Source organism: Archocentrus centrarchus, chromosome 22, assembly GCF_007364275.1.
Source record: "Archocentrus centrarchus isolate MPI-CPG fArcCen1 chromosome 22, fArcCen1, whole genome shotgun sequence".
Taxonomy (NCBI): Eukaryota; Metazoa; Chordata; class Actinopteri; order Cichliformes; family Cichlidae; genus Archocentrus; species Archocentrus centrarchus.
The window spans coordinates 1,171,694-1,198,312 of record NC_044367.1 but is presented as its reverse complement, the minus strand read 5'-3'; the positions used below and the strand labels follow the sequence as shown (position 1 = coordinate 1,198,312).

General features: G+C 43.4%; 1 protein-coding gene across 1 annotated transcript; it reads right to left on the bottom strand.

Moving 5' to 3' along the window:
- apoba (apolipoprotein Ba) lies at window positions 1-26,619 on the bottom strand. Its single transcript, XM_030759211.1, has 29 exons — window positions 26,560-26,619; window positions 25,344-25,385; window positions 24,820-24,932; window positions 24,589-24,734; window positions 23,985-24,132; window positions 22,812-22,964; window positions 21,756-21,880; window positions 21,604-21,680; window positions 20,343-20,799; window positions 19,759-19,903; window positions 19,342-19,488; window positions 17,762-17,973; window positions 17,253-17,460; window positions 16,995-17,165; window positions 16,655-16,858; window positions 15,974-16,138; window positions 15,674-15,879; window positions 15,410-15,592; window positions 15,127-15,257; window positions 14,320-14,530; window positions 14,032-14,204; window positions 13,769-13,944; window positions 13,550-13,671; window positions 13,091-13,464; window positions 2,451-9,998; window positions 2,239-2,350; window positions 1,751-1,783; window positions 1,438-1,624; window positions 1-1,329 (listed from the first exon to the last, which is right to left on the bottom strand). The coding sequence occupies exons 1-29, from the start codon at window positions 26,612-26,614 to the stop codon at window positions 202-204; spliced, it is 13,152 nt and encodes a 4,383-aa protein (XP_030615071.1). The 5' UTR covers window positions 26,615-26,619; the 3' UTR covers window positions 1-201.

Genomic DNA, 26,619 nt, shown 5'->3' with positions numbered 1-26,619 from the left:
TAGTATTCAGCAACCATTTTACTGAACATCAACAAACAGCAACTTTCAGGCTGCAACTGAACCATATTCAAAGAAATCTCATACGAGAAACACCTGGACATATTTTAATGAAATGAGTATCAGTTTAAAACAGTTTTTTGTTATCAAAATTGATTTTTTTTTCCCCCTCATTTTTCGTCCCTTGTGAATCCTCTGCCCGATTCATTGCCTGAGATGCATCGGCCATTCGCTAAATGACTTCCAAAGGAAGGGCAAAGGAACTTCAATATCCATCTTTTTATTGCTGACTGTAATGTAGGGTGCTGTGCTCTGGGAGGCTTGAGTCAACAGAGCAACACTTGTATCAAGTCCCTCATTGAAACGTACCTGCAAAATACTGATAAACCTGTTGGTGCCATCATTTATTCGCTCCATATTCAGAGTATTAAAAGCCTCCTGGATCTTGAGTTTGATGAGGTCTTTGTACTCAGCCATGCACCTCTGTGATTCCTGACTGTGCTGGTTTGAATACTGCTGAACTTCTGCATAAACGGCATCAACCTGAGAGTAAATTTCAGCGTTTTGATCTTTTAGATAGGTGAGGAAATTCTCTGCTTTCTCAGCAATGATGCGTAAAGAGTCAGCAGCTGTCAGGTAGAGCACACTGAGCACCCTGATCACACCCTCTCTGAGCTGGACCAAAAAATACTCCATGTTATCCATGAGCTCATCTCCATTAACAAAAACATCACTTCCAGGTATGGTGAACTTCATTTTCCTGATGTCTGCAGAAATCTTCTCCACGAGGCTGCAAACCTCCTGGACCGCCTCCATGAGGGAGCACTTCCTTTCCGATCCAGGCACTTTAAACTGTGTTTCAATCAAGAACCCTGAGATTGCATCTAGCAGTGCATTCACATTGTTTTTACAGTGTTTCATGGCATGTTTCACCTTTTCAAACAGTCTGTCTAAAGCATCCAGCACACTCGTGGAAATCAAGACATCAGAGGCCTTCTGGTACTGATCTCTTGCTTGATCAGCAAAGTTTTGGACTAAATGCTGCAGTGTGGTGCAAGACACAGGAACCTCATCATAGGCTCTCTCTATGGTATAAGAAAGCATGTTTTTCAGCTTCTTGCTGCCACGGTTGATGTCAAAGCCGAAGTGGGAGGTATGATACTTGTTAATGCATTTGAAGACAGCATCTGTCATAGCAGGAACTCTGTGCTTGGTGCCCTCCATCACCTCCCAGAGGAAGTCCTGATTCCACGACGTCTGTATGACCAATTTCTGCGAGCTTCTCAGCAAAACTTTGGCGGTGAAGACTTCAATATCTCTCTCAGGAGAGGACTGAGGGTGAGGGAAAAAGCGTATGAGTAGAAACACAGCATCAAACAGTCTGAAAATTTGCAATCACAATGACAACAATATGAAATAAAACAGTCTAAGATGTATTACCAGGTATCGACTGAACAGTTTTCCATACAGCTGTGATGGGGACCGCCGCTGAAAATGCACTCCAAGGAAACCGGATGATGGAGAAGACACAGATGCAGTGATACCATCTTTACGGGAAGCAAAACGGAAGCTCACATCTGTGAACGTTCGGCTGCTGATGTCAACATTAAGAGTGTGATGAGGCTCCCTTTAAAACACAAACACTGTTAGTACAGATGTTTTTTAGTTGGTATTTGGGAAACCCCTGACTGAGAACTATTTTCACATTTTCAGAAAGATGTAAAACATCAGTATCTGTGAGAAATTAACTCACATAGAATCAGCTGCAGGGGCTTGGCGCTTCATTCTGAAAGAGGAATCGAGGGTTTAATTCCAGACTTTGAACATTTTTTGGGGGTCTGAGAGAGCTCATCACAGCTTCTGATGCACTTTAGTGGTGTGTATTAAATGTAAGATATCCACTTCTTCCAGTAAACAAGTGAGTCAGAGCTTCAATTAAAACTCACTAAATCAAAACAATGAGAACAAATATGAGATGTAAAATAAAAGAAAGTTTTAAGCCTAATCTTAAAAATAGAGAGGGTGTCTGTCTTCTGAATCTAAACTAGGAGCTGGTTCCATAGAAGAGGCGCCTGAAAGCTGAAGGCTCTGCCTCCCATTCTACTCTTAAGTATCCGAGGAACCACAAGTAAGCCAGCAGTCTGACAGGGAAGGGCTCTATTGGGGTGATATGGTACTATGAGGACTTTAAGTACTCTGGCAGTACTCTAGCTGCAGCAATACAGCGTTTGCTCCACTTACCGCACATTTTGTGCCAAAACCTGTTGCCAGTTGACATTTCCATCATTGTGAATCAGTTTTCCCTTCCCAATTAGACTCACTACTCCATTATTATATCCCATGGTTGCATCAGCTGGGAAAACATGGGCAAAAATACATTTTATAATGTCTTACATGCAGTAATTCATACAAATGTGTTTTATCAGGTAAAGTGGAATATGCTTTAGTCTCACCAGAGAAGTCATATTCCAAGAAGTTCATGGTAGAAATGCAGCTGGATTTCAGTGAAGTCAAGAGGTCAGAGTCCCTGTTCTCCACACTGGCAGTTGCTGACACACCATAAATGGGAGATGAAACCTTCACAGAGACACGGAGGGCACCAAAAGTCCGGATAAACACACTTGAGGGGAGATGGAGGGTCCTTGCAGGGATTTCAATTCTTTGCTCTGGAATGGTGATGGCTGGAAGGTTAAAGTTGGAAATCTGGTGTGTGATATCATTTAGGCTGATGGTTTGCCCTCCAATGGTTACTGATTTTGGTAGAGTGAAAGATGAGACCGTGATTTCATATTGTGGCATCTTAAATGAGAGGAATGATGTTTTTCCCTGAAGGTACTCTGTGTTAATGTCATAAGCAGGCACTGATATTACTGGCAGACCAGGCAGCGTGATTTCGAAGGCCTTTGTGCTGATCACCTTTGGGATGATGAGGTTCTTTGGATCAAGTGTAAAGGGCTCCACATGCAAGCTGGTAAATGGTATGTTAAAGGCAGGAACTGAGATCATAGGGGGAAGTGTGAGCTGATCAGGGACATCAGGGTTTTCAAGTCGCATGTTTACATTCATTATGGAGCTCGGAATTTTTTTAACCCATGAAGGCACTGCAATGCTAATCTCAGGGATGCTAAAAGTGACTCCATTTTCCAAAAATTCAAACGGTATTGCATAGTAATGGCCGTCCATGCTCTTTGTGTACACAATACTGGAAGAGATGTTGAGGAATTGTAATTTATTAATGCTGGTGACCTGATCAAATCTGAGCACATCCCAGAGAGTCTTCTGATAAACAGGAAGCTTAACTGACTTCAAGAATGCGAGGGGACCTTCTACCAATCCAACCAAATTCAAGCGTACCTCAGATTCATCGCTGGACAGGAGTAAATCACAAGCATGAATGAGAGATGCTAGCTGTCCCTTACCTCTCCAGGTGAGAGACTGCTTCTCTGAGCTGATGGCAAGCTCGATGCTCTGAATAAGTCTAGCATCACCCAGATTACTTGGCTGACTTGCTTCAGTGTTCAGTTTGATATTGAAGGTCTTTAATGGAACAAAATCCAGTTCTCCTTTAGCGATGTACTTTCCATTTGTTGTGAAAGATGCAAAATCAATGTTGTTGGTGCTCGTGTATTCAGCTGCTGCAAATATTCGCTGCAAGGAAACCTCCAGAGCTAAGTCCTTATTCAGGTCAAACAGAAAGATGTTGTTGGAGCTTCTTTTTTGTTTCTCCTGTTTGTCAAGGTTTGAGTTTAAGACAGTCTTGACAGTTGAACGCAGGCTGTTGGCACTCAGGTAGAAACTAGCTTTATTTTCTAGATCTCCAGCAAAATTACAACTGTCCATCATCATGATGTCCGTCTTCCCCTGGGTGGATGTCTCCAGAGACACATAAGAAGAAAGTGCTTCCAGTTCCCAGTTCATATCAAAATTTCCTGCAGCCTCAATAAGAGGAATGCTAAAAAAATACTTACATTTTTTCTTGAAGGAGACATTTGGCTTGGTCTTGGTATTGCCGAGGAGTTCCTGATTCAATTCCACATTGAGGAAGGGTAGATTGACTTTTGCAGTGTTAGCTACAGACGCTTCCATGCCCCTTTTGGTGAGGCTGACAGCACATTCATGGTTTGTGTTCACATTGTCATGCTCCAGGGACACAGCTGAGGCCACTTTTATTCCTCTTGTTCTTGTCAAACTGGAAGTGCCGTCAATTTTTACATTTAAAATGTCAAACACAGACACAGAGGAAGCACCAAAATGAGCAACAATGTCGGACTGATTGTGAAGGCCTGCACTGGCACTTAATGTAATTACAGTGGATTTGAAGGAGAAGTCAAACGTCGTGTTACCCATAGCTGGGATCACAATGTTGTTCTGAATGGCTGGGAGTCTGAAAGTGGGCAATGTGATTTCACTTAAAGTTTCTGGAATTTGAATGACAGAAAATGTCAGTGATGGCAGTACAAGAGTATACGATGGCACGGGGAACCCAAGAGCTGGGACTTTAAAGCTTGGGGTAATGACCTCTTTGGGAATTAAATAGCTAAAGGCTGGCATCTCAGCTCTGAAAGATGAAACCTGTATATCCAGGATTGGTATTTTATATCCAGGGACTCTGAAGATCCTAGGCGGCAGACTAGATATGTCAATTTTGTGTTTGATGTACCGTGACCTTGCTTGGTTGTATGAATCTTTTAAAAATGCAACAATTTTGTCCCGAAACTCTTCAAACTGAGCTTGGAGGATGGTGGCTTTGTTACTGATTGTATCGTAGATTGGTTCAAGGTATAATTCAAAGCTGTGGGTATCAGGGTTCTTGTAGTAGTGAAGTTTCAGGTTCATGTCAAATGACTGTTGAGGAGTGCTAAGCAAAGTTTGAAATCCAGCTTTTTCCCACAGAGGAAATTCTTTGACCTCAGGGATTTTAATTTGGAAATAAGGTATGGTCATCTCTGGGATAGAGAGTGGAATCCTCAAAAATTCCAGGTTAGCCTCTCCGTTAGCTGAAGAGTGCAAGAAGACATCCATTTCATTGTTTTCTACCGTGAAGTTGTGACTGTATTTGTATTGATTGAATCTTGCCAAAGCAAAGCAGGATGCCTGCTGTTTCTCAGAATTTAATACAACACCATAATCATGCTGCAGATCCACCTTTCCAGTCAGTTTTAGGGGGAAGAAAATCTTTGAGTTTACTTTATTCTTAACATCAATGACCATCTCAAATGGATGAGTCATGAACTCCAGTGAGTTGGACATGGATCCAGTCAGGTTTCCAGTAAATTCAGCATTATGAAAGGCTGTGAGTGCAACTTTCAGGTCCCCAATATCAGCCACTCCATCTAAAACCAAAACACTCTTCTTCACAGATGGCAGAATGGTTTCACATGTTGCTTCAATGCTAATCCGGTTTAAGATCTCAGATTCAGCTGTCAGTGTTTGCTTCGCTTTTAAGGCCTTGGTATCAGTTTCTCCTGTGAATGTTAACTTTGCAGTGCTGAAATTTAGATCAAACTCCATATTACTTTTGTGCATGCCTTCATCAGAGTAGTCATGAATCAACCACTTTCCATTTCCTGTAGTCTCACCAGTCACAGTAATTTTGCCAGATTCTACAGTGGCTGCTAGATTCTGTTTCACCGATGCCTGACTTGAAGTTTCAAGTGATGGGATGTCTAAGCTGTGGTTGTAGGTTGTGTCTATGGCTGCACGGATTCCACTCTTTAATGTAAGGTCCATTTTACTGACCAAGTCTGCAGCGTACATTTGGGTTGTGGCTTTGGCTATAGTCTCGGCAGAAGCCTCGACAGAGGTGCCGGTAAGTGTCAGAGATCCTATGTGATCGATGGAAAAGACCATGTGTGACACCTTCACCATTTCTGTGAATTGCAGCTTCTTCATTCTGGGAGCCTCCAGCCGAGCCGTGGCTTCAATCGTGTATTCCAGTGGCTTGAAGCGTGAGTTGGCATGAGAAGTAATGGTGGCTGTAAACTGGGGGTTTTTCAGTGTGGATGTTGAGTTCTCAATTTTCCCTGTTGTAACAAGAGTAATGTGTGGTGAGTACACTCTAAATTCTCCATGGAGTTTTCCAAAACGTGGGATACAAATGTCACTGGGAATCCTGGGATATCTGATCTCTGGAATTGGAGGTGTTAAGACTTCAAAGCCCCTCAATTCTAACTTGGGAATATTGATTGCTGGGAATTTTATTTCTGAAAGAGTTATTTCTGGGAAGGTGAGATCGGGTAGTTCAGACAGGTAGAGAACTTTCAGATCACCAAAGATTTCCTCTGGGTCAGGTGCTTGGATCTCAAAGTCTCTGATTTCATCTATTAAAGCAATTATCTTTGCTTTTATCTCATCAATGTCTATAGTAAAGCCAGGGATGGTGTATGAGTTGAGGATGGTGAACTGGGGGAGTGAAATTTGAACCGGGATGCTGATATCCTGCAGATTCTTCAGATCAATTATAAATCCTGGAATAACGAGGTCTGTGAGAGGTACAGTAAAAGTAGGAACTTCAAATTCACCTCTTTTCAGTATGCTCAGAAGTTCATCTATAACTTGCTTCATCTGGTTAAGGATCTCATTGTCCTTTGCTGTTTTTACAATCTGCTCCATTACTCGGCTAAACTTCACAGAAATTAATTCAATAATATTTCTGTAGGACTCACTCGCTCTTTCAAGGTATAAATACATTTCACCTCTAATATCCATGTCAAGAATTCTCTGCCTTGCATCCTCGAGGATATCCTGCACTTTCAGCTTGATGTCATTGTAAAATGTGGTATCAATCACATTTTTCAGTTTCTTTAGAGCATCAGCCACTTTTGTATTTTTGAGCTCATCCAAATACATAAAAACGGAGGTTTGGATCTCTCTGAAAAAGTCCCTAAGAGCTTCAGTTTTTTTCACCAGCTCATATGTTTTAATCTGCTCATTGACGTAGTCTGTTAGTTCAGCAATCTTCTCGTTAGTCTCGTCAACAAATGCACTGTACCGAAAGGTCTTCATTGATTTAAGAGTCAAAGAAATATATTCATTAAGGTCATCAATGCTTTTCTTAAAGTCAATTGCTCTGAGCTGGTTTGTCACACTGGACAGAAATTGCATCATTTTATCATAAATATGTTCAAATTTGACAGATTTCACAGCGTCTACCAGTGACTGCACAGTCTTTTCAATTTTAAATTGCTCAACCAGAATCACAACCTGATCCATTAACTGTTTGACTATATCATCAAGCTCATATTTTAAAATAAGATCCCGGATATAGAAGTATACTTCATTGAATTTGATGGAGATTTCATATTCATCAATCCAATTGACAATAACGTCATGCATAGACTCCATCACTTTTGCTATTTCTGAGGAGAGGACATTATATGATAACTGCTCAACATATGTAGCCCAATCAACTGAGAGAAGATACTGCTTCAGATCTTCAAAAATCAATTTGACATTAAAATCCTGAATGACTCGTTTAATTTCTGATAGTTTGGCTTTGATTGTCTCCAAGATTTCATATTTCGAGTCCAGTTCTTGCAGGAATGCAGCACTGCTTATCCTGAGCTTCTGGAAATCAATCTGTTTGATGATGTCCTCAATAATATCAAGGACTTTGACAAGTGACTGCTTAATTTTATATTTGTTATCAAAGGCCCACAAATGATTTCCAGCATCAGAAAGAACATTTGTTATCTGAACTTCGAGGTGCCCGTCCTTGATGTACTCTTCCACTGTAAAAATCAGGTCTTGAGTTTTGGTGACGATGCCCATTACTGTAGTTTCCAAATTCTTTCTCAGGTTGTTCACAGCAAGCTCCAAGTCTTTCATTGTCACACCAGAAGCATTGATCCAATCATCTATTTTTGCTTTCACTTTATTCACTTTGTTCTCCAAGTCTAGTTCTCGCATGAAGTTGCTCACTTGCACTGGTAGCTGTTCTAGCTTCTCTCTAAAGTCACTGATGAGCTGATTGATATGTAGATCGTGGATGACCTGTTGCAGCGAATCTAGGGTTTGTACTAGTGTGTTTTTGAGCTGCTCAAAAGCTGCAGGAAAGCTCTCGATGAATGGCATCTTGATGATATGACAGTCACTGTTCTTGTCATACTGCAGGAAACCAGACACGTTGAATTTTGTCATTTCTCGTAAATTCAAAACATCTTCTAACATTATTGCCGAAACCGCCAGTTCAGAACTTACAGGACTGTTGGAAATACTGATTTCCTGGTTGTAAGCATGGTCATTCATTTTAGAGTTCACTTCCCAAGTTAAAAATTGATCACTTGGCGTTAGTAAACCTTCAAATTTGTTTTTTAAACTAATGGAGGACTCCCCACTTGGAAACTTATGAGCTGTTGACATCCCACTGTTATGTGCAAATGAAAGCGCTAGGGGCTCAGCTTTAAGCAACAACTGGTTGTACACGTGTCCAACGTGGTTCCCACGTAGTTTAATATCTCCCTCACCGTTGAAACCAGCATCCACATTGAGGCTGAAAGGTAGCACCATGGTGCGAACTGTGCTGTTGAAGCGTACAGCCTCAGAGTTTAACTGTGCCTTACAGTTTGATGTAGAAGAAAGTCCAGCAAATTCAAGTTCACAGCTGTGACTAAGCTGGGCATCCATCACGCTTCCAGATGTGCTGTATTTCATTGTACCAGCCATTGGTGAGGCATAGGTGAGTTCATAGGTATGTTTGAAGTTGTGTTTTTCTCTGTAAGCTCCATTCATGTTTCCACCGAGCTCCACCTTAACTGGCTCAAGCCTTACGTGACCCTCATTGTTCAATGTGATGTCATAAAATCTGAGGTTATTCGTCATATTGAATCGCATAACAAATGGTTTCACATCAACCCTTGTGTTTTGCTTATAGTAAATATCTTCACAGATTAAGTTGTCTGACTTCGAGCGCAGGCTAAGAGTCCACAGGGTGAGGGTCAGTGTGTGGCTGTTTTGTGTTTTCATCTGTCTTAGTGATCCCTTTGTGTTTCCAGTAAAAGTCAGAGCTCTCCTGTTCAGTATAATATTCATGCTGCTTGCTGTGGTTGCATCATACACATTTCCCTTGAGGTCGCCATAGAGAGAGGCTTCGACAGCAGTGATTTTGCCCTCGATTTTCAGCTCTCCTCTGCCTACCTCCTCACCCATCACTTTGGTAGTGGAGGACAGGGATGCTCCCCCCCGGTCCATTGCACAGATGAAGACATTCTCGATTATCACAGGGCTGCAGTGAATGCTGTTTGTTCCACTTGTGATTAGACCATTTCTACCAGCTGTTACAGAAGCCTTATGCCATACACGCCCTGTTTCAAAGGTGAGGGAACCCTCAGAGTTTACCTCAAGCCCATTTGTATCCAGCAATCCTGATATGAGGGAGTACACCCTGTTTTTGTCATCATATGCCTGGGATTCAATTCTGAGAAGGGCCATTTGGCCAGATATTCCAAACTCAACTTGGTTATTTAATGATTCACCCACAACTTTGGCAAAGGTGCTGCACTTCAGAGTCAGCTGTGTATCTTTATATCTGAGCTCTGCTACATGCTGCAGCATGTCCTTCTGGGCACTTGTTTTGGACATAATGTTTAACTCGGAGTTTGCATAGACTCCACGGATCATGTTGTGAACTTGCAGGACTGGTGAGTCAAACTGCAGGGTGGATTCTCCTCTTCCTACTCGATCTAGTGGGCGTAGGTTGTAGCTTTGAACATAGGTGGTGTTGGCCTGGAATGAACCGATTTTGAGTAGTCCATTGACAGTGCCATCTCCTGAGACTTCATCTGAATTTAGAGCGGAAGTTGCCCGAGCAGAGTAGTACAGGTTCGCTTGCAGGCCTAAAGGACTAGAAGCTTCCATCTTATAATTGGCTCTTGCACTGAGTTTGTTTGTCACCCTTAATGTTTCTAGGACACTGAAGCTTGCATCAATGAGGCTATGGCTGAAGGAACTATTTAGAAGATATTTGAGATTATCATCGGGTCTTCCTGACATCATTCCGGTCCCTGAAAACAAAGAGAAATTGTATTATATTAGTATGCAAAGATGGAAATAGGACAAAATATTAGTTGATGCTCTTTTAACTAAAAACCATTCCTGTAACTGTGTTCTCCAGGGGCTACCAAGTCTTTGGGTAAGTAACTTGTTCTATTTACATCAGTTGCACCATCAGGTCTTTAAGGATCTTCTTGAAGGATGTTTCCATGAGCTGATTGAGAGGTTTTGATTCTGCATGAGAAATCTATTTGATCTTACTGAAGTACTGTCACCGCACAGTCAGACTTGGACTCAGCTTTATTGTCATTCAGACTATGAGACATAGTGTGAAAAAAATGTAGATTCTCAGGTCTTGGTGTAAGTCAAACATGGGATTAGAGAAATAAATAAAATAGAATTTAAATAAGTACAGAAAAATAAATCATAAATAAATAAGTAGCTAAACTAGGATAGGTAAAAATAGAACAAGAATACACTAACTAAAACTAAAAACAGGTATAGCAGCAACAACTTGGAATGGTTTAAGGTGCAGTGGTGACTCTGTTTGAGAATGCAGGTAGCTCTGTCCCTGCATCTGGTGGTGTAGATGTCTTTGATCAGTGGTAAGCTGCACCCGATGGTTCTCTGCATAGACTTAACTACTCTCTGCAGTGCCTCCTTCTCTGCCACTGTGCACCCAGCGTACCACGTAGTGAGGCAGGTGGTGATGACACTCTTCACCACACAGCTGTAGAAGGACCTTAGGATGTCTGTCTTTAGGCCGCCCTCTTTTTTTTTATAAGGACCCCCCTCTTTAACTTCCTCAGGAAGTACAAGTGTTGGTGGGCTCTCTTTATTACAGCTGTGGTGTTGGTACACCAGGTGAGTGTGTTGGTGAGGTGTACACCGAGGTACTTGATGGAAGGGACCACTTCGACTGCTATTCCCTCAATGTAGAGAGATGTAGAGAGGAGGGGGTGCCACACTGGTCCTTATGGAAATCCACTACCATCTCTTTGGTCTTCTGAATGTTTAGGATGAGGTTGTTGTCTTTGCACCAGCATGTCAGGTCTTTTACTTCCCGCCTGTGCACTGACTTGTCCCCTTGGCTGATGAGACCAGCCACCACTCATCTGCAAACTTCACTACAAGGCTGTTCTCGTAGTGAGCTCTGCAGTCGTGGGTCATGAGTGTGTACAGCAGTGGGCTGAGCACACAGCCCTGTGGGTAGTCAGTATTCAGGATGATGGTGGAGTATGAGTTGTTGCTTATTTTGACCCTCTGTGCCCTGCAGGTCAGGAAGTCTAGGATCCAGCTGCATAAGGATGAGGAGGTTCCCAGTGGTGCCAGCTTGGACACCAGTTTCTGTAGGATGCTGGTATTAAATGCAGAACTGAAGTCCAGGAATAGCAGCCTCATGTACGAGTCCTGTTCTCAGGTGAGTGAGAGCCTGGTAGGTCACAGTCGCAATGGCGTTGGCTGTGGACCGGTTTCACCTGTATGAGTACTGGGGGCAGTCCTCTGCCGCATCGGTGGTCTGCCCGAGATGCCTCATCACCAACCTCTCGAAGCACTTCATGGTGAAGGGGTGAGTGCAATGGGGTGGTAGTCATTGAGGCACGATGTTGCAGAGGTTTTTGGCATGGGGAGGATGGTTGATGTCTTCAGGCATGATGGGATTTTAGCTTGGGATAGTGAGGTGTTAAGTATGTCTGTCAGAACCTCAGACAACTGGTGTGCACAGTCTTTAAGAACTCTGCCTGGGACCCCATCAGGACCGGAGGCCTTTCGGGGGTTGACTCTCTGAAGTGTTCTCCTCGTCTCTGCAGTTGTTACTTTGATGGCTGGAGGTTTGTCAGGGGAGGGGGTGGTGGAGTTTGAGGCCTCAAAGTGAAAGTAAAAAGCATTCAAGTTGTCAGGGAGCACTGGGTCATCAGGGCATTATGTGTCCCTTTTCTTGTCGTCCGCAGTGCACCTTATGCCCTTCCACATGATTTGTGGATCATTTATGTTGAAATGGTCCTGGATCTTGAGAACATATGTGGACTTTGCTCTCTTTATGCCCACCGGCAGATTTTTCCTAGCTGTTCTGAGTGCTGCTGCATCGCCGTTCTTGAACGCGGCATCACAGGTTCTCAGCAGGGAGCCCACCTCTGGGTTCAGCCAGGTCTTCTGGTTACACCTGATGATCATGGCCTTAGAGGTAGTCATCTCCTCCATGCACATCCTGATGTAGCCCAGAACAGATGATGTGTACTTATCTAGGTTCACACTACTCCCTGATGCTGCTGCCTCCCTGAATATCTGCCAGTTTGTGGCCTCAAAACAGTCCTGGAGCATAGACACTGCACCCTCAGGCGACACACAGATGGTCTTTGTTACAGTGTTTCTGCTCCTTGAAACTAGACAGTATGCAGGGGCCAGCAGGATGGAGATATGGTCGGAGGCACCGAGATGGGGGCGGGGTGCTGCTTTGTATGCTCCTCGTACCTTTGTGAACACTTTGTCTAAGGTGTTTTTACCCCGTGTGGCAAAGTTCCTATGCTGATAGAACATGGGGAGAGTGTCCTGCAGGTTTGCATGGTTAAAGTCCCCAGCCACCACATACAGCACTTCTGGATGTTTGTTTTGAAGCAAGCTGATAATATCAATGGTAATGATACTAATGTGCTCTAAAACCAACAACAGAAATATGACTGCACATTGATGTTTCTTGATCTTTCTTTGCCTTGCAACCAACACAGAGTCTATTTCAAATTGATCTTAACAAAGACCAACTTAGAGGTGAGGATCAGGTTCTGCTTTACAAGCTAATTAGTGCATGAACCCATCATGCGTGCTGCCTTCAAGTGCTTCATGAGCACAGAGCTCATATTAAACAGCTCTGTTTTGTTAAATGTGTCTTGCTACAATCAGGCATAATTAAGAATGGGCCTAAGTTTATTTGGTGCAAGTGAAGTCTGTCATAAATAACTGTCTTAACAAAGATCCAGATTGAATCTGTAAAGACCACATGGTGCAACCAGCATCAGATCTCATCCTTTCACAAATCAGCTATCCTTTAAAAAATATGCACAGGCTTAACTGTCACATTTTAATGAAGTTTTAAGAAGATGATTACCTTCCAGCTTGTATGACAGTAGGCTAAAAGGTGAGTGGGCCATGGCCTTGTACTGTGCAGTGTAGCTGGGAACATCAGCGGTGTTGTTGCCACCAGAGAGTGAGCCTTCCCAGCTATAGAAGTTGCTGTTGATCTTTGTGGATGCTTCAGCCAGACCGAGAAGGGGGAGAGACAAATCCAAAGAAGGTGGTATAGTGAACCGTGGCAGTGGATACACTCTGGGTGGGATATATAGACCTATCTGTGGTACATCTATGAGGGGCACGGACAGAGCGTTTGGTATGTTCAGTTCTTCTGACTTTTTGCCCCCCAGTGGAAGAGGAAGTGAGACAGCCATCTTGTCCTTGTTGAACTGGTACCGGAACAAACTGTCACTGGTAAAACAAAAGGTGTACACTGAAGCATTGCAAAACAGGTTAAGGCCATTCATATGTTGAAGCTAGCTTCTCAGACACTTACAACTGCACAAACAGTTTTTCAGGCAGCGCTGGCAGAGTGAGATCGGAGAGGCTCCTCTTATTTCGCAGTTTTGCAAGAGCAGGGAAGCGTACTGTCAGTTTGTCCAGCCATATGTAACCTGCCTTCAGTGTGACATGAAGACAGATTACGTCTCACTTTAAAGGAAAACAGTACCTGCCAAAACTGCATAATACTCTGAACCTGATGGTTTTATTATACCTCGATTCCTTTGGTGACTATGTGACGCAGTTTCATGTCAGTCTTTGCCACTCTCTGCTCCAGGATGTCATCAATGAGCTGTTGGAGCTGCCTGCGATGATTCTCTGCATTTGGTATCATTTTCTGTATCTCTGAATTCAGGTCCGATTTCAATTCCACCTCAAACTTGTCATTATCTGTGGAGGTAAAATCCAGAAAACCCTCAAACGAATGAATCCATGTTGTGCACCTGTCCCCTGAATGATAGTAGGAAGCACAGTTACCATATTTTAGGGAAGCTTTTTGTTGGTAGGATGTCTCAGAGAGGTGGACGATGGTCTCCAGGTCCATGATCACATCCTCATTTTTGTTTAGGTTTGCAGTGACAGATGCATCAGTTCTCAGAGACGGAATGACCAACTGGAGTTGCAGCATGGCATCCTTCATCATGCTAAGTCTACATTTAAAACAAACACATGTACTGTAGGTTTTCCCTTCCACTCAGCACAGCTGGAACTCCAGGAATATCTATCTTCAGAAAGGACTGAAGGCTCATTTATAAAACATTGTACCTGGCACGTCCAACAAGAGTCAGCTGTGGGATGTTCTTGTTGGTGACATCAATGGTGATACCTCTCATCTTCTTCCTGTCAGCACCACTCTCGGTTAAAGCCAGTTTGACTCCTGCTTCCACGTCATAGTCAGGAACGACGACCTCAGCGGAGACGCTGTTTTTAAGGTGATTGTACTTCAGAGATGCTGAGGCCTCTGATGAATCATCACCTGTTAAGGTAAAAATTAAAGTCTTTAGTTAGCAGTTAGCTTTAGGGAACAATGGGAATGCACCGTCTCATTGTATTTACAGGAAAAGAATACACACATTATAATTATGGCCTGAATCTTTATGAATTCATTCATTCTGGACCGCTGCAGCTCAAGCACCACCCCCATTTCCCAAACCACTGACAACAGTTAGAAGAAAATATGGATTTAGAAGATAAGGATGGATATAAGCTGAGAGTAAAGTACAGCACACTTTGACCGACTTTCATAAGACTGCTGCATGTGTGTGAGACATAAGAAAGGCTTTGTGTTTATCATTTCATACATGCTGGAACAGGGGATGTTTTCCACTTTGATGCTTTACAGTTCGACTCTGTTGCTGTTGGAATAAGTGCAGAATGTGGTTTTTGGATTGTTTTCTGGCTGAAGTAAGTGAGACGTCCCCTGAAAACGACCTTTCCTACTGCAGCAAATGTTGCTCTAAAACACTGTCTGGATTTACCTTTGGTGTTTATTTATTTTGAATAACTCTAACCAAGAGGTTCAGTTTTATAAACTGAACAAATACTTTCAGACATTATATTTAATAATCTTACCTTCTGCTCTCAGGGTTAGCTTCAGAGTCTCCACCCTATGACGACCCCTCTTCCCTTCTCTGAGTGCTTCATCGGTGATGGTGGCAGTGTACTCTGAAACTGTTCCTGTAGGCTGTATTTCAACTGCAAATCTGAGAGAACAAACTCCCATTCATTCATGGATTGTTAATCTGTTAGCTGTGTGGCAGAAAGCACCAAAATATCCACTGATTAATTTACCAAAATGACCCAAAATCAAATCACAAAGGGTCAGCTCAGATGTTCTAATCTACCTGTCTCTCACCTGGTTTCTCCCACCAGGGGGGAGCACAGTGCCTCATCCACAGAGATAGCATTGGAGTCACGCACTATTGTGCAGAGTTTCAGGCCGCTGAAAAGGGGCTGGCAGTCAGCTGAGTCAGTTGGGGCCTCGATCATGCATGGCACTATCGTTGTTTGACCAGATGATAGGGACAGCAGTTTGTGGCTGCAGTTCAAAGAGAAAGAGGAGCGTGGTGAGTGAGAACAACAGGAACATCAAACGGTCAAAGAGTTTTACATCACTGACCTCACGCTGAACAGCTGAGTGTTGGACTTAGGAGCAGAAATAGACAGTCTGATCTGCTTTCTGTCCACTGTAACTTTAGCATTGAGGGAACTCTCATGGTACATGTTTGTGTGCATCCGAATCCCTGCATCCAAGTAGTCTGGGATATGTACACCCATCTGGGTGATGAATTCCAGTCCAACTGAAGGCATGAAGGACAAGTCAGTCTGCAAGGCGAAGAGTAGCAGAGTAGCTGTAAAGCAGGACTTCACAGTAAGATGATCGTTTTATTTGTAATGTGACAAAGAGCAGCTAAATTACCACTGCTGAGGGTGTCAGGCCTCCTCTGGCACCAGGTGTAAACACACCTGCCAGTGAGAACTTGAGAGGGAGGCCAGAGGCTGTGGGTAGAGCAAAAGCATTCTCCATAAAGATGTAGTGGGCAAAGACTTCATTATCAGTCCTAGATGTCAGTTGAAAGAAGGCCTTTTAGAAAGAAAACAGAACAAAAAACATTGTAAGCTGATGGGAAAGTCTTCAAACCACAGCTAGTGGGACAGCGTCCACTTTCAGATACAGGTCTTCTAAAATGACCACAAGGGTTGCTTCAGAGGTTCAAACCTAACTGAGTGGTTTTTGGATCCTAAACCTAATCAGCAGGTGAAAACAGAATGAATGAGCTGAGCTCTGTGATTTCCTCCTGATGTGGACGTTATTGTTCTACAGTGGAGAACCGTTATGTTGTAGTGTCCAGTACTGCCAAGTCGGGTAGATTGAGGCAGTGATGCTAAAGGACGACTTTTGCATCTTTTGGCCTGCAAGCATTTTTTCTTTTTGCATGCTACTTTCTGCCATGACCCAAAGTCATGAATTGTGTACGGTCGTCTCTCAACATCACGGTAAAGTTTTTGCTTCTTGCATGAATTTCCACCCATTTTTAATTCCTTTAAAAATATATATTCCTAAACTGTAAACTCATAGTTAGGAGATGGTATATCTGACCTGGGAAGGCAGTACACTGATGAAATTGTGGTAGTACATGTACAGAATCTCCAACATTTTCCTCATTTCGCTGGTCTTCAGGTATCCTATCTCATTCCCCAAAAGCCGAAGGTAGGCGGTGGCTTCAGGGGCCGGAGAGGTGCTCATTTCATTCATGAGCTTCTGCACACTGTCTGCAATAGCTTTCAGAAAGTCCTCTGGGACCTGAAAAGACATGACCAGTGTATGCTTTAGCTGGTGACGCAAAGCTACCATCCTGGTTGCAATTTTCATCTTTTCTCATTCAAACATTCATAAAGACAGATGTTTATTCATTTGATACATTCAGAAATCCTTTCACCTGTCTCTTCATTCTGTTTTGCTGAGGGGCTATTCTGTCCAAAATGCTTTTGAGGATTGGGGCTTTGTCCTGTGCCAAGTACATGAGTCTGGAGATGGATTCGGGGAAGAAACCCCGTTCCCCAAAGAAAGCATCAATCGTTGGTTCGAATCCTGCTCCTTCAACACCGACCTCGAAGGGGAGATTTTAAATGTTTGGACTTTGGTAAAACAAATGGATTTCTGTTTGGCAGATTAAAATGTGTCATTGAAATCATACCTCAAAGATGTCGTGGCTGTAGTCAAACACCTTTAGAGTGGTCTCCAGCATCATCTCCTTGGGTAAGGTGTCCCTTCCATCGAAGATGATGTTGCTCTGTATCGATCCCAAGGAGGAGGCCATTTTGTAGTTGCGTGACATACCATCAAAGACGGTGCCTGTGGGTGACAGCTGGCCATTCAAGGCCAACTCAATGTACTCCCTGAGTCTTTATAAAGGAGAATAAATGATATTTAATAATAACTTTCTTTACTTTCCATGCCCCATCATATTTGGACCAATACTGTCTTTGCTCATTGTACATGTAAACCTTTAAAGGGAAAAACTGTCCCAGAGCTGTCATGATAACATTTGCATCAGTTTTTTCTCAGCAGGAAACATTTTTCTGAGCTCAGAGATCAGCTGAGCAGGACTTCTATACAATCAGACTTCGGAGGAATCACCCCCCCTGGACACCAGAATGAATGCAGGTTTAGATTTATCTGCTTAAAAGCTGGGTGATTACTCACGATTTCATTTGCGGCTCATCAGAGTTCCGGATGTTGTTCAGGTAGGAGACCACAAAGATCCTGACCTGTTCATCCCTCTCATTCTCCAAACTGTGAATGACGTCTCTGGCAGTTGCTGGATCCGAGCTCTTCATCAGGATCAGGAAAGCTGCTAAACGTTTTTCTACGGGGTTCTGAGTGTCCCGGTACACCTCCATGAGAACATCTTTGACCTGTGGTGGACCAAATGGTGAGTGACAGTTGTTCTCCTACATGAATATGATAATGTGTATACACAATCACTATCTTTTCATTTTGAATTTGATTCCAGCAGTACGCTTCTCACTGAACTGCATCAGCTGCTCTTTGAACAACACTAAAGGTGTTTGGCTTTGTGAAGCTCCAGATGTTCCAGTGGGTGATGGACTGTATTCAGGTCAGTTATGGAGCTGCGCAGCTGGAATAAGAAAGCTTCCCTGAAACAGATGGCGTCTGGATAGCAGCAGAAGTTGCTCCTGAACCTGGAGATATGGTTCAGCTTCAATGGGGTCTTCACAGACCTTCTGACCAAGAAAACATGATGAAACTAAATCAGTTTTAAGTTGAAACATTAAATTGTGCATCCATATACCTTAAATTGGTGTCTAAACATGTGATCAGCGGCCAGCAATGTTCAACGTGTTGAAAAGCGAACAGGTGAGCTGATTGAAGACGCAGTGATTGTAATGTACATAACTGATGGGTTAGCAAAGTGTGCTCGGTGACTCTGAATGAGAGCCTGCACAGTGAAAGAATAATAGTTTTTTTCCCTGAGACAGATTGGTGGAAGCTTTGAAGGCTTCGGTTTTTGTTCTGTGCCATTAACCACGTGGATGGTCCTTTTTAGCCTGGAGGAGAATCAAAGCTTCTGATTGGTCAGAGCACAGGACAGTTTCCACCTGCCCTCAGTCTGTCTGACATGAGCTCAGAGGAGGCTGGCGGTGTTTATGGATCTTGTTCCTCTGTTGGTTCTGGTGGAGTCGGAGCTTCCTGTGTGGATGCAGTAATGAGCTGTGTTCTCTGCTGACGGTTCTCGGACGTGTTCCTGCAGTGATCTCCACCTCAGAGGGTCTGAACGCCACCAGCATCCAACAGCTCTGCAGCTGCTCCCTGTGTGCTCACATTCCTCTGAGTCTGTTCATCAAATGATGGAATCACTGATTCTTCTGACTTTCCTCTCAGACTGTTGGACTGTTTGCCCTCAGAGACTTCCACAGAGGGCTGAAGCCTCCACATCTTTATGTTGAAACACCCGGCCTCTCAGAGATGCTCTTTGTTTACCCAATCATGTTCCTCCAGATGTTCCTCCAGCTCCCAGTTATCCCCTTTTTTGTTGCTTCTGGAAAACTTTATGTTGCTGGCATCAGATTCAAAATGAGCAGATATTTAAAAAAAAAATAATCAAAATGATCCCTTTGAGTATTTCATATGTCGTCATTGGACAATTTCCTTAAAATCAGTGCAATTTGGTTATATTTTACAAAGCATCCGTGTGTGTGTGTGTGTGTGTGTGTGTGTGTGTGTGTGTGTGTGTGTGTGTGTGTGTGTGTGTGATAGTGCACCTCATCATTAACTTCCATCTGTCTGAAGGCCTGTATGGCTGCCTTTTGATGTGATAGTGGGATGTCTGTTTTCTTTGCACATCGCAGAATGGATGCGATCAGGCTGGGGCTGACGGCTTGCATGGCCTGACCCATAACTCCAACAACCTGGAGATATGAGAGCAGCATTAATCTGGAGGGCTAAATGGCCTGACCCATAACTCCAACAACCTGGAGATATGAGAGCAGCATTAATCTGGAGGGCTAAATGGCCTGACCCATAACTCCAACAACCTGGAGATATGAGAGCAGCATTAATCTGGAGGGCTAAATGGCCTGACCCATAACTCCAACAACCTGGAGATATGAGAGTAGCATTAATCTGGAGGGCTAAAGCCTTGAGACAGATTTCACTAGAAAAACACATCTGTGATGTACCCTCAGAACAAGGAAGGACGTCTCTGCAGGGTCAGGAGGAAAGTTGGAGTCATAGTGTTGGTTTTCTCCTGAGCAGTCATTTAAGAGCATCTCCATGAATTTTGACACATCTGTGACCTCTGGAGTTACCACTCTTTTATGGAACCTGTGGACAAAGACAGAGTATAATCAGCTGAATTAACCCTCACATTTTTCCACAGAGATGCTAAAATAGTTTTGTCACTTAAAGTTAAGAGTCTCTTAAATGTGGTGTTGAATGATGCTGTTAGACAGTGCATGATGCAGCAGGTTAAAGCATGACTACCAGGCTTTCACTCCCGACTTGTCATTTATTAACCCTGACCAGGCACGTTTTAGCACCTAAAATGAACCAGTGAGGGAGAGGAAACAAATCAGCCCAAAGTATAAAATACAAAATGAGACAAAGAACAGTTCACACTGATACCCCCCCGCCTCCTAACATGGACACCTCACATGTGATGCTGAGACACAGGCAGCATGAGTCTCCTTCTAATGGTCACGCTAAACGGGACATCAAATCACAGCTTTAACCAATCAGACCTCAGATCTGATCTTTTACTTACTTCTTCACTGTGTTGGCCAAAGCGTACATGATGGCCTTGCTCTGTTTATACTGAGCCATGCTGAGCATGTCCCGCACACGTGCAGCATCAGGGTCAGTCTGCAGACTCAGCGCATAGACCAGAGCATCTGTCTCCAGAGAAACTCCATCAATGGTCCGAATAATCTGCAGGACAGCGCTGGTGCACTCTGAGGTCCCACACTGGAACAGGGCCTGCCAGGTGAGCCAACCTGAGATCGCTCGCATCTCAGGGACCGCCCGGCTCAGGGTCTTGTTCCTCAGGACACGCAGGCCGGACACCAGCTTGTGGAAAAGGCCGGCCCTCTTCTGACCCTGGTCTGTACCTGCCAAGGCCACCAACTCCCGTAAGGTGCTCAGAACATCGTCCTGTGTCTGCACTGGAGATTTATCTTCAGGATCTTGAAAGTGGAGTGGCTTCACCTGGTCGCGCTCCACACCTGTTTACACACACATCAGATCTGGGCATTATGTGGCTTAAGCAGCTGTTTGTAAAACTTTGATGAAGTGACTTAAGTCATTTTCCTGTTGGTTATGCAGGGGTACTGCTATCTGGGGCACCTATGTGTCCAAATTACAGACTGTATATAAAAGATAGATGTGGCCACATGATGTCACCCATTTTTGAAGTCTCCATGTTGATTTTTAGAGCCAGCCAGCCATATTATTGGTCAGATAATTGCATTAAAAATGCTCCAACAGCACAAACACGGTTCAGAGGTCCAGTTCAGGGACTCCAGTTAGCTGAGATGATGCCTAACAGACAGCTAGCAATTACAGCCGCCTGTGTCGCCATCCACCTGTCGGTCACAGAGGCCACGCCCCTAATAATATAAACTTTATTTAAACAGGTGAGTTATAGAAACATTCTCACCCCGTACAGCTGTTATGAAACATGTTTATTTCTGCTGGAGAGTTTTGACATGGGAGTCTATGAGGATTGACACACTGTGGCACCTCTGCTGGATGGCAAAGGGACTGCAGCTTTTGATGTTTGATGAGCTGTTTATGAGTTTTAGAAATATGAAAGAAAATAGTGAAATACAGATGTGAGCCATCAGAGTTTTTCATATTTTTGGGGTCCATGGTTGTTAAACCCTTGCAACCCTTGTCTGTGCTGTATTATTAAAAGAGAAGGTCAGAGTGGCGCTGACACCAGTTTGAGTATGAAGCCAAGAATAATCTCTGGATGTGTGCGAGTCTCCAGATGCAAAACCTCAGACCTCCTTGGGAAGCTCACTCACTGAATGCTGTGCTGCTGATCCTTCTGCTGCTTTGGAAGCGGAGCTCCTGGGTTACCACTGATGATACTGCATTGTCCCTGCAGAGCAGATTAGAGGCTGAGGCATAAGAGTGCTCTGTGTACACATAAACATGCAGCCACACTGTGACTCACTGGTGGGAGGGGGGCAGGTAGGTGTGCGTTTCCGTGCACGAGGCTGTGGTGATGTGTCTTTCCCTGTTATCAAACTGGTAGCTGCAGCTTTGAGTGCTTGTAATCAGCTTGGACATCGGGCTGTGCTGGAAACAGTGTTTATACATCACATGGTCTAAAATTTTAGATTGACTTCAGAAAATAAATTTGCATAATTTAAACTACCTGTTGCACAGTTATTGTGAGACATGGAGATGGTTAAAAAAAGTGTGACTGTATCATGATGTCAGGTCTTAGCTCACACTTCAGGACAGAAAGGATATCATTAAATGCAGCAGCTGTCTGCGTGCCTTTGTTCACACACAGAGAATAACCTTTAAAGTGGTCACAGAGGGAGATGATATGGGAGTCTGAGTATTTCAGATTCAATTTTATATAGTATATTTATATAGTGCCAAATCACAACAAACAGTCACCTCAAGGCACTTTATATTGTAAGGTAAAGACCCAACAATAATTACAGGGAAAACCCAACAATGAAAAAGGATCTCCTACTTGGCAACAGTGGGAAGGAAAAACTCCCTTTTAACAGGAAGAAACCTCTGGCAGAAACAAGTTATGGTCAACAGTATCAAAGCTGCACTGAGGTCCAACAGGACAAGCACAGAGATGAGTCCACTGTCAGAGGCTCTAAGAAGATCATTTGTAACCTTCACTAATGCTGTTTCTGTACTGTGATGAATTCTGAAACCTGACTGAAACTCTTCAAATAAACCGTTCCTCTGCAGATGATCAGTTAGCTGTTTTACAACTACTCTTTCAAGAATCTTTGAGAGAAAAGGAAGGTTGGAGATTGGCCTATAATTAGCTAAGACAGCTGGGTCAGTGATGGCTTTTTAAGTAATGGTTTAATTACAGCCACCTTGAAGGCCTGTGGTACATAGCCAACTAATAACCACAGAAGTTATGTAGTAGATGTGACCTAAATGATGGTTCCTCATGCATCTCTTTCAGAAGTGATCAGTAAACCAAACTTAAAGAAATTAAGATCTAAATAAACTGGTTCTGAGTTCCCACCAGTTTCTGCAGCAGGGCCAGTGGGCTGTTGGTCAGCTCTCTGCTGTAGAAGTGGTCACAGTGGGACAGATCTCTGATCAGCGTCACACCTGTGGCACTGTCACTGCTTGAGTTCACCAGGTGGTGAGTGACACAGTGACCGTGCACGGTGCTCTGAAAAAGAAGAAAAACAAGATTTTACTAAACTGCAGGAGCCCCTGTGACCATGAAGGGATGGACAGGGTCAGCAACAGCACTCAGGTAGGCTGTGGAGTTTAATCGATGCTCGGTTGGTACTAAGACGCCCACAGTGTGCCAAGAAAATACCCCCCACACCATCACACCACTACCAGCCTGAACCACTGATAAAGGGCAGGATGGATCCATGCTTTCATGCTGTTTACTCCAGATTCTGACCCTACTATCTGAATGCTGCAGCAGAAACTGACACTCGTCGGACCAGCTGACGTTTCTCCATCGTCTGTTGTCCAGTTTTAGTGAGTCTGTGTGAACTGTAGCCCCAGTTTCCTGTTCTCAGATGACAGGAGAAGCACCCGGTGTGATCTTCTGCTGCTGTAGCCCATCTGCTTCAAGGTTCAGAGACGCTCTTCTGCAGATCTTGGTTGTAACGAACATGAGTTCCTGTCGCCTCTGACATCAACAAGCAATTTTCTCCCATAGAGTTGCTGCTGCTGGATATTTCCTCAGTTCAGACCTTCTCTGTAAATCCCAGAGATGCTGTGTGTGGGAAATTCCAGTAGATCAGCACCAACACTGATGCCACATTCAGAATCACTGAAATCTTCTTTTGTTCGCATTCTGAGCTCAGTTTAAACTTCCACAGGTCTTCATCGTGTCTAGCTGCCGAAATGCCCTGAGCTGCTGTCATGTGATTGGCTGATTAGATATCTGAGTTAATGAAAAGCTGAACGATGAGTGTATTTTTTTAACATATGTACATTTTTTCACCTAAATTGGCAGTTGGAAAAAATCATGAAAAGAAATGTTTTTTCCTGGAACAAGGAGAGTTCACATATTTTAGATAATGCAGGAATTTTTATGACCATTTTAATCCTAAATACAGGAGAGAGAAAATATCTAGGTCAGTACAAAAAAGGTTCCTCAGAAATAAAAAGCTCTCACAGAGTTTGTATTTCTGCTGTATTTTAGGGGAGCCTGTTGAGGTTGGCTCACCATGCGGCTGTTCTGTCCGTCCTCTGTGTGCGGCACCATGAGAGCAGAAACGATTCCTCTCTTAATGTTGAGGATGTTGGCCAGTTCGTCCGCCTCAGGGTAAAGTTGAATGCTGGTGACACCGTGGAAGGTGAACTTCAGAGGGTTCCTGGATGAAGCAAAGAGAAGAAAACCTGATCAGAGGAATGTGTGTTTGGTCTGAGAAGCCACCCTAGTGTGAGTCCACACACATTCACAAATGCTTGATTTTTAAAATGTAACTTTGGGTCTTGATGTGAGTTTGTGCACTGCATTTAATGTTTTTTTCTTTTTGGGGGGGGGGTATTGAAGAGTGATTGCACAAACACCAAAACCTGTAGTTCCTCTGTTGTCCAGCAGAGGCACCAGCAGTGAGTCAGTCCCTGTAGACTTCCATGTTAAAACTTTACAGCAGAAATGAACACTTTTACAGCCTGCTACAGAAATAACCCAGCACTCACAAAACCAGCATGGCAGCAGCTATACAGCGAAAGCCGAGGCTTGAGGTCAGGACTTCACAAACTGATTAGTGATGTCACTGTGGCTACGTCCCATTTTTAATATACAGTCTATGTTTTTCACTCACTTCTCCATGGCGTCCTGGAAGGTGTCCGAGCGGGGAGCTGACCTGTAGACTGGCTGGCCCGAGGGACCCGTGAAGGAGACCTCGCTGAGTGTGCAGCCCCTGGTGTGCATGATGAACTTGCACATGTGGGGGACTTCGATCTCCACCTGAGGAGATGTGATGGCAGACCCACAGTCAGAGAGGAACATCGTGTCATCGAGTAATAAGTGGGATGTAGAAAGAGTAGTGTACCTGACAGGTGAGCATGGGGCCATTGTTCAGGCCGGGGGCGCCCGTCACACTGTTCCGGCTCTCTGTGCTGTACTGATACACATATTTCCTAAAGGCCTTGAATGTGGATGCCACTGTAAGCGGAGAATCACATGGTTAGATTTTTGCTCCCTTACATACAAGGCTGACTTTTGACCCTGCTGCAGGTGAATGATGTTCTGACAGTGAGCTGCAGGTCTCATTCACAAACAGGACAGGAGTCCATGTGCTGCTATCTCCAGAAAACAGGCTGTTTTTATCAGTGTCTCATTGATCTGTTAGCAGGTCAATGTGTGTGTTTGCAGCCCTGTTATCCACCCTGTGCACATACACACTCAGCTTTTTCCAGGTAAACACCCCCCCCCCCCCCCCCCCCCCCCCCCCAGGGCCGAGAAAGTCCAGAGTTCTTCAAAATCATCAACAGCTTAAATATTTTTCACCCAAAGACTAATAAAAACCAAGTTTCCAGGTTTGTGTATTTCAGCTCTGATATGAAGATGACTTACACTGACACACTGGAGTTTCCTCATTACTGTCCTGTCTCTCCTCTGCAAGACAAAAACACATAAACATACTTCTATTAACATCAAATCATTGTAAAATATTCACGTTGTCGAGTCCACCAAAGAAAGAGCAGTTTGTACCAGAAGGACATGATCAGAATAAAAATTAACAAACCTGAAAACTCATCCAAATATTTCACATCAGATCAGCTCAATGAAGAAAGAATAAATTACAGGCTGAAGATCAAATAAAAACATGTGAAAAACTTTGATTTGGATCTGAATAATTGATTTTTGTAACTCACACACTTGGTTGATTATATTTAATTTCTTTCCTAAACCGACTCATTCTGCACGTGCACAGAGAAATGAAAGCTGGTTGGATCTGAAAATATGAATGACAGGGCTGTCGTTTTTGACTGTTGGTAACAGTAATGATTTTACAGTGTGAATAAAGAAAAAAGTTATCGTAAAGAAAAATGCAAAAAAAAAAACACAGGCCTAAGATATCCCAGAGATAACTGCAGGCACAATTACAGTTAAATATATTGGCGGATTTTCAGGAGGCCAATTCAAACAGCAAGAAAAAAATGTCAGAATTAAAAATTAATACGAGCAAGAAACAAGAAACGAGACTGAAAATCGATTAAAGACATGATATAAATGCCATTAATAATGTTAATGAAGCTTCATTTGCACAGCAAAATGTAGCTACAGTTACAGGACACAATAGATGAGATCGAACATTAAAAGAAAACGACGTAAATACAGTAAATCGTCAAAAAGGAACAAATAAAGTGGTCATGAGAACTTAGTATAAAGGATGACTCAGTAAAAATTGTTTCATGAATTGTGATTTAAAGTGAGGCTGTGATTCTTTATTTAAACCTTTTGCTGATGAATATATTTGGAGCTCATGTTTAGTTTCAGTGTGTGTCATGACAGAAGTGAGTCGTGGAGCTTCAAGAATCCAGCTCTATTCCATATGCAGTGTTTTTATTGCACTGAATTTGAAGCACATAAACTACCAAGTGGATGCAGAGCTGCAGGAGCCTGAAACACGGAGCTTTGGATTAAATGTGAAGCATCAGTTTCAGTATCCTGATATGTGTCTGTGTCACCCTCACAGTCACTGACAGCTGTTCCTGCTGGCAGAAAGTTCGGTACATTAAAAGCAGTCTTTACATATTTAATCCGACTGAGGATGGATGGTACTTACGAGCCAGCGTGGAGCAGCTCAGCAGCAGCAACACACACAGCTTCCTGTAACCCATGCTGG